General features: G+C 37.5%; 1 protein-coding gene across 1 annotated transcript; it reads left to right on the forward strand.

The window, feature by feature from the left end:
• Positions 1-1,914: 1,914 nt before the first annotated feature.
• Positions 1,915-8,013, forward strand: sh2d1ab (SH2 domain containing 1A duplicate b). Its single transcript, XM_024373250.2, has 3 exons — positions 1,915-2,260; positions 7,186-7,249; positions 7,432-8,013. The coding sequence occupies exons 1-3, from the start codon at positions 2,118-2,120 to the stop codon at positions 7,654-7,656; spliced, it is 432 nt and encodes a 143-aa protein (XP_024229018.2). The 5' UTR covers positions 1,915-2,117; the 3' UTR covers positions 7,657-8,013.
• Positions 8,014-8,619: the final 606 nt, after the last annotated feature.

Consider the following 8,619-nt stretch of genomic DNA (forward strand, 5'->3'; position numbering starts at 1 on the left):
ATCTGTAATTCCCCATACTACCCTGTATTACCCCTTTACCTTGTATTACCCCATACTACATCATTAATTCAATTTAGACTTACAAATTACCAAACCCGGTCTCAGGCTTGGATAACACTTCGGTCTCCACATAGTTGGGTAAAGCTGCTTGAAATTTTATTTGGGCCCTTAATGTGGAACAATTTACAGAGCTCCCTGAAATTAGATGTTCTGGTTTCCCTTGGTCGGTTCAGAGTATTGATCGGAGACCTTTATGTTGATAAATGTGTCTGTTTTCTAAATATGTTTTGTAATTTTGTATATTGCATATGTTTGTATTTATATAAAAGAGACAACTGTCAATAAATAAATAAATATGTATAAACAATACTCCGTTCTACTCAATACTTCCCTGTGATAGCCCATATATATATATATATATACTGTAACTGTGAAAGAAAATACCAATAAAAATAGTTAAATATATATATATATATATATATATATATATATGGTATTTTCTTTCACAGTTACAGTAAACAATGCTTGAAATACAGTACATTGCAGATATGGTTTTATACATTTGAAATACCATAGCAACAAGCTTTTTGAATGTGGTAGGAATGTTTATGCCCATACAAAAATATAAAATACTTGAGTAATACTTTTATAACAAAACATACTTTAGAAACAACAAAGTACACAAAAAACATGGCTAGTCTTCAAAACAAATAGAAAAATTATAATAGGACAGGCTAATATTAAACACTTACAGGTAGATCAATTAAATACAAAGTTTAGGTAGGCAGTTTACTGTAAAATAGAGGGAAATTGCAGTGTCTCTACATACAGTAGGTAAAGAAACGTTGCCACATTTGGTAGAATTTGTCAGAAGAATCCTGTAGTGTATATTTTATCTTCTCCAATTTAATAAAGTGTAAGACATCTTTAATCCACACAAAATGAGAGGGAGATTTCCACAGAAGTAAAATCAACCTTCTTGCCAACAAACAAAGGCTACAAAGTCAGATATGTATCTTGGTAGTGTTATAGTATCAGGTATTATCCCAAATAATGATGTTATGGCAGTAGGAGCAAAAGGCACTTGTAATACTTTAGATATGGTATCAAAGATGGCAGACAAATAGTTATGTAGAGAAGAGCAGGACCAAAACACATGTATTAATGAAGCAGGAGCTTGCCAACACCTGTCCCAAACAGGATCAATGCACATTAAATATATTTGATTATATCATCATTTATAATTCTAATTCTAATTCATTTATAATGTTGTTTAGGATGGTGTGGAGGTGTGTGTGATGTTAATGTGTTTTAGAGCTGTGTGTGATGCTAGTAACAATGTTTTAAAAGTGTGTGCGATGTTAGTATGTTTCAGGTGTGTGATGTTAGAAATTATGTTTTAGAACTGTATGTGATTCTAGTAGTGATGTTTTAGATGTGTGTGTGATACTACTAAGGATGTTTTATAGACATGTGTGATGTTACTAATGATGTTTTAGAGCTGTACCATGTCAGTAATGGTGAAAGCATACCGTGCCGACCAATGCTGGTGTCTGTCTATCACCTCTGACCAAAAAACATTGGCCGGCATTTCATATTAATTTCCCTGTGGCAACCCACTGCTAATAATTGTTGGTGCGGTCTGCTTTCCCCTTAAAGATGTTTTGCACGGAGACGCTTAAGCAGGCAACACTCCTCTGCGCAGTGCATCATCAGTTTCATTCAGATGTGTCAAACTGATATTTTCCCCTGTTCTTTATCTCTATTGTTGTGGAAATATTCAGTTTGAGGCTTTTGATGTTGCTTCCTGTCAGTATGACTTAACTTCCTGAGAGAGCTGCAAACCTACCACGGAAATTAAATGTGTGAGAGAGAGAAAGAGAGAGAGGGAAAGAGAGAGAGGGAGAGAGAGCAATGGAGAGAGAGAGAGTGAGGTGAGAGGTTAGATACTTGGCTTGCCTGCACTCAGATAAGAGGAAACTGAGATCTGCCACACATTACAGACATTACAGAAAGAGAGGTGTCAGCTGGTGTTCTGAGCTTGGTTAGGAGGCTGAAAGTCGACTCTATTGAGAGGATAGTGTTAGCAGTATAGTAGTGTGGAGTGGTCCACAGCCATGGAACAGGAAAAACTAGCCGTGTACCACAGAGCCATCAGCAGAGAGGAGGGGGAGATGAGGCTGTGGACAGCAGGACGGGACGGCAGCTACCTGATACGCAACAGTGAGAGTCTAGCTGGGCTCTACTGCCTCTGTGTGCTGTGAGTATCTTACACACACATTGGTGGAAAAAGTACTAAATTGCCACACTTGAGTAAAATAAAAGGCACCTTAATAGAAATTGACTCAACAAAAAGTAGTTACCCCATTAAAATAATACTTGAGTAAATGTGTAAAAGTATTTGGTTTTAAATATAATTAAGTACAGTGGTGAGAAAAGTACTACTTGAGTACTTGAGTAAAAGTAAAAAGTAAAAATGCTATATTCCTTAATATTAAGCAAAACTGATTTTCTTGTTTTTTTCCCAAAAAATAAACAACTGCAATCCTCAAGGAATGAATTTAACACCAGAGTCCTAAACTGCCTTGGCGGCACCAGGGAATCAAGGTGCAAGTAATTTAGCAGTTTATTCCAACAATGGGGGGCACTAAAACTAAAGGAGGATTTACCTAAATTGGTCGAGACCAGAAGTTAACCAACCCTTCAAGCGGGTTTAGTAACTCATACTTAAATACTAGCAAGTTAAGTCAGTTGGAAGCTTGTGTAGTAGAGCTTTGTAACAAAAAGGGAGTAATGAAGTGATCTATAGGACTTCAATGAGGACCAGCCAAATACTTTTTGGTGTCAGGGAAAATGTATGGGTCAGGGAAAATGTATGGAGTAAAAAGTACATATTTTCTTTCAGAATATAGTTAAGTAAAAGTAGTAAAAAAATATAAATAGTACAGTGCAGATACAGTGCCTTCGGAAAATACCCCTTGAATTCAAAATGGATAAAACAAATAATTGTATCTCACTCATTTACACACAATACCCCATAATGACAAAGTGAAAACATGTGATTCCCACGGGGGACCAGTATGGAAATGTATGCACTCACTACTGTAGGTCGTTCTGGATAAGAGTGTCTGGTAAAAGTCTCTAAGAGCCTACCACACCTTGATTGTGCAACATTTGCCCATTATTCTCTTCAAAATTCTTCAAGCTCTTTCAAGTTAGTTGTTGATCATTGCTAGACAACATTTTCAGGTCTTGCTATAGATTTTCAAGCAGATGTAAGTCAAAACTGTAACTCAGCCTCTCAGGAAGATTCACAGTCTTCTTGGTAAACAACTCCAGTGTAGATTTGTCCTTGTTTTAGATTATTGTCCTGATGAAAGGTGAATTCATCTCCCAGGGTCTGGTGGAAAGCAAACTGGAAGGCAGTTTGCTTCCATTCTGTTTTTTTTTATCCTAAAAATCTCCTCAGTCCTTAACAAGCATACCTATAACATGATGCAGTCACCACTATGCATGAAAATATGGAGAGTGGTACGCAGTAATGTCTTGTTTTTGATTTGCCTCAAACAAAATACTTTGTATTCAGGACAAAAAGTGAATTGCTTTGCCACATTTTTTTGTGGTATTACTTTATTGCCTTGTTTGCAAATAGGATGCAGGTTTTGGAATATTTGTTATTCTGTACAGGCTTCATTCTTTTCACTCTGGCAAATAGGTTAGTATTGTGGATAGGGCTGTGGTGGTCACAACATTTTGTCAGTCGGTGATTGCCAAGCAAATAACTGTCGATCTCACAGTAATTGACCATTAATTAACACTTTTAGCATCTCCTGGCTTCCACACAAGCCACTGATGCAGACCTTTGGAACATCTACATTTTAAAAAGTCTAATAAATCCATGTAATATAGCCTACACCTTCACAATAAATCCATTATTTATTTTAGACAGGTCTAAAGAAGCATGATATGAAGAACATGTAGTCTATTTCAGAAGAACAGAATAGCACACTCTGAGTTGTCCTTATGTTAGGTCCTGATTTAGCTATGTCAAATGGCTGTGGGTAACACTAGTTCATTTAGCAGACAAGATTATCTTAGCATGACATGGCATTATTTTATACTATGAAGAATACAATTGAACAATGCTGAATAAAATAGAAAGGATATTTTCTCCAAATGATTTGAAGGAGTGTACACATGCTGTATTGAGTGGTTAACAAAGAAATGGGTACTCCTATATGCTTAATTTAGAGTTATTAATGTAACTTTAGTTGTTCTACAAATGTTGGGCTAATATGTTTTGATTTTTAATACATTGAAAGGCTGCATTGTTAAAAAAGTATTTATTTCACCTTTATTTAACCAGGTAGGTTAGTTGAAAACAAGTTCTCATTTGCAACTGCGACCTAGCCAAGATAAAGCATAGCAATTCGACACATAAAACAACAGAGTTACACATGGAATAAACAAAACACAGTCAATAATATAGTAGGACAAAAGAAAACAAAAAGTTATACACAGTGAGTGCAAATGAGATAAGATAAGGGAGTTAAGGCAATAAATAGGCCAAGGTGGCAAAGTAATTACAATATAGCAATTACACACTGGAATGGTAGATGTGCAGAAGATGAATGATGTGACTCTAATGATGATTTGAAAAAAGTAGCTTGAAAGGCATGAGCTCTGCTTTGTTTTTTTTTGCACAGACTGTACACACGACATCAGTCGTTTGACAAGCACTTGATAATGCCTAGAATTTTACAGTGGCATCCCATTTGTGTGGCAATAATGTACCCTAAAAATAATCCAGGACTTTTGCAGCAAGAGGCCATTAGGCACATCTCCCTGGGTGCTGCACGCTCCATCATGTGATTGTGTATATTTCACGTGCTACAAGTGAAGACAGACACATCGGGGACACAACTGCACCTGTCCTTATGCAATTCCAAGATGCATATTGAAGATATTGGAAGAACTGTCCACATTTACTTTTCGTCAGCCAACAATATTAGTAGGCAGCAAGATCACTAACCTATGTCAATCTACTATCCCCCATAGTACAAAAGTCGGACGTATTCTATTCTGCGGAAGAAATTAATATTTCAAACATAGTCTGGGACAGTTGTGGGATCCAAAAGATCCCAAATTAATACAACCACTAGCATCAAAAAATGTTTTTAACGCAATGTGGCTGACGCAACAGATCAGAATATTTAGCTTAAAATTTTGATAAACTATTAGGCTATTTCTTCACATTATAAGCGCAGCAATGTGCATATGGTAGTAGGCTATAAGCGCAAATGTTCCATTAGCGGAAAACACCATTATCAAAGGTGACAGCAAATACAATTATGCATGTAATGCTTTTATTATAAAGGTGCATTTTTATGTTGACAATTATCTTCCCCAAACTTGAAATTCACACGCTGCTTATGTATACCAGTTAGGCTCTACACCCCTTGTAAAGCAGATTAATATGCCTAATTTTATTTGGCTACTTTAGTTGTGAGACAAACCTTATTAAAACATATAGGCCGATGGGGTAGGCTACATGAGGTGTGAGACTATGATTCGAAAAAGTTGCAAAAAAAAGGCATTGTTTCTTATGCTGGGCATCATTCACAAGTGATAATATATAATTCATAGGCTAGTATTGTCCACCATCCGACTATTCTTGATTTAATCTTGTCTTTACATATACTAAATAATATATGTGTGAAATTAGTTTTGATTTAGAATAGACCATTATCATGCACCTGTATCAGAACACTATGTACTTAAATAGTGAATGGAGGACGCTTTTCCCTGTGGTTTATTTTCATGCCAGCCATGTAGGCTATACTCCTGTTGAAAATATATGCAATGTGCCTAATATTAGGAAAGTTGAGAAATATATAGAGTAGGCTTAGCCTATAGAAAGCTGATCCTCCTATTTTTTGTGGAGGCCATCACTCTTGTTTTCTTGCGCAATTGCATAGCCTATTGAAATGTTGCATAACATGAAGTGTTTGATTTGATTTTTGAACACATTTGCATTGCTGTCAGAGTTATTAGAGGGACAATACAGTGAAGAGTACCAGGCAGTTAGTAAGTTTGGTAGGCTACTAATGACGATCAACAGCTTCAGAGCTTAGAGAAGCTTTAATTACCATGACTAAACTGTCACGTAGAATTTGACTGCCTTTCATGACTCGTGACTGCCAGTGTGGCGGTAATATGGTTACCGCAACAGCCCTAATTGTGGAGTAACAACAATGTTGTTGATCCATCCTCAGTTTTCTCCTATCACAGCCATTAAACTCTGTAACTGTTTTAAAGTCACCATTGGCCTCATGGTGAAATCCCTGAGCGGCTTCCTTCCTCTCCGGCAACTGAGTTAGGAAGGATGCTTGTATCTGTGTAGTGTCTGGGTGTATTGATATACCATCCAAAGTTTAATTTTTAACTTTGCCATGCTCAAAGGGATATTCAATGGCTGTTTTTTATTTCTACCCATCTACCAATAGGTACCCTTGGAAAACATTGGAAAACCTGCCTGGTCTTTATGGTTGAATTTGAAATTCACTGCTCGACTGAGGGACATTACATATCATTGTATGTGTGGGGGTACAGAGATTAGCCTACTCATTCAAAAATCATGTTAAACACTAGTATTGCACACAGAGGGAATCAATGCAACTTTATGTGACTTGTTAAGGGCATTTTAATCCTGAACGTATTTAAGCTTGCCATAACAAAGGGGTTGAATACTTATTGACTGAAGACATTTCAGCTTTTCATTTTTAATTCATTTGTAAAAGCATAATTCCACTTTGACGTTGTGGGGTGTTGTGTGTAGGCCAGTGACAAAATCTCAATTTAATATATTTTAAATTTAGGCTGTGACACAACAAAATGTGGAAAAAGTAAATGGGTATGATTACTTTCGGGAAGGCTCTGTACCCCAAAAATCTACTAAACTAGTATTTTTACTTAAGTACTTTACACACGCACACACACACACACACACACACACACACACACACACACACACACACACACACACACACACACACACACACACACACACACACACACACACACACACACACACACACACACACACACACACACACACACACAATACTGACACTGTGATTGTCTGCTATGTGCATGGTCAAACTTACTGTGTGGGTGTGTGTGCAGGTATAAAGGTTATGTGTACACATATAGGCTGTCCCTGGATGGTGGAGGCTCCTGGACAGCAGAGGTAAGACACCAGACCTCCTGTCTCTCTCTTTTTTGCTCTTTCTCACCCTCTCTATCTCTCTCAAGCTCTCGCCACCACACTAACTGATGTTATTCCTGATTCCTCCTGTCTCTTTATCTCCCCATCTCCCTTTCTCTCCCCCTCTTTCTTTCTTCCTCACCCTCTCTGTCTCTCTCTTCTAGACTACTCCCGGTGTGGAGAAACGATACTTTCGGAAAATGAAGAACTTGATAACAGCTTTCCAGAAACCAGGCCAAGGCATTGCTACACCTCTCCTCTACCCCGTAACCATGCAGAGTCACATGCACCCTGTCACCACAGAGAATCATACACAGCCTGGCAACATGAAAGCACACCCTAGCAGCCCGCCACAAACTCACACCACTGAGAATCATTACCAACAGTAGACAACAGCTTAGAGACACAGAGGGAGACAGACTACGCTAGAGACAGACATTCTTGATGTGGGCCTGTATTCTTATGTTGTCATTGTGCCAGTCATTAATTTGAAAATAGCATTTGGTTTCAGTATCAAAACTTCAATGTGATCCTTTAAATCTCTTTACATCTGTAGTATCGATGTTCTATATTGGTGTTTAAAATGTGTTTGTAAGACAGTATTGTTGCTATATTTGATTACAACTCAACTACATAGTTTCATGTCAGCCGATAAATAGTATGCTTTATTTTTAAAGTCAAATAATTTCTAACTGACAAAGGAAAATGTGTTACCAATGCTAATAAATAAATGCCATTGGTTAATATGTACGTTTCTGTAAAGTTTATCTATCTCACACATGCATGGCACCTCATCATGGACAATCATCTGACCCTAACCCTAACCTCATCAGGGGCCACATCATCTCCAGTAAAGACTAAGGCCTTAATTAATTCAGATCAAGCTTTAATAACCCGCATTGACCGACATTCACATTGTGCATGTTTTTGGCGGTATGAGCTGTCAAATAGGTGGATGGTCTTGTGTGTCCCCACCAGGTTAGGAATTCAACGGGTCGAGAGAAAGTGTAGTGCATGTATTCATCTTAATTTGGATGGAGGGATTTATTGTCTATCAGTTTAATCGAGGAGTATTTTTTATTTATTTTACCTTTATTTAACTAGGCAAGTCAGTTAAGAACAAATTCTTATTTTCAATGACAGCCTAGGAACAGTGGGTTAACTGCCTTGTTCAGGGGCAGAACAACAGATTTTTACCTTGTCAGCTCAGGGATTCAATCTTGCAACCTTTCAGTTACTAGTCTAACTCTCTAACCACTAGGCTACCTGCCGCCCCAGTAGACAATAGAACATCAGGCAATCCTGTGTTTGAATTTGTAACACAGCTGCATGGGATTTGTCGGATTATAAAT

The sequence above is a fragment of the Oncorhynchus tshawytscha genome, linkage group LG15 (genome assembly GCF_018296145.1).
Source record: "Oncorhynchus tshawytscha isolate Ot180627B linkage group LG15, Otsh_v2.0, whole genome shotgun sequence".
Lineage (NCBI taxonomy): Eukaryota > Metazoa > Chordata > Actinopteri > Salmoniformes > Salmonidae > Oncorhynchus > Oncorhynchus tshawytscha.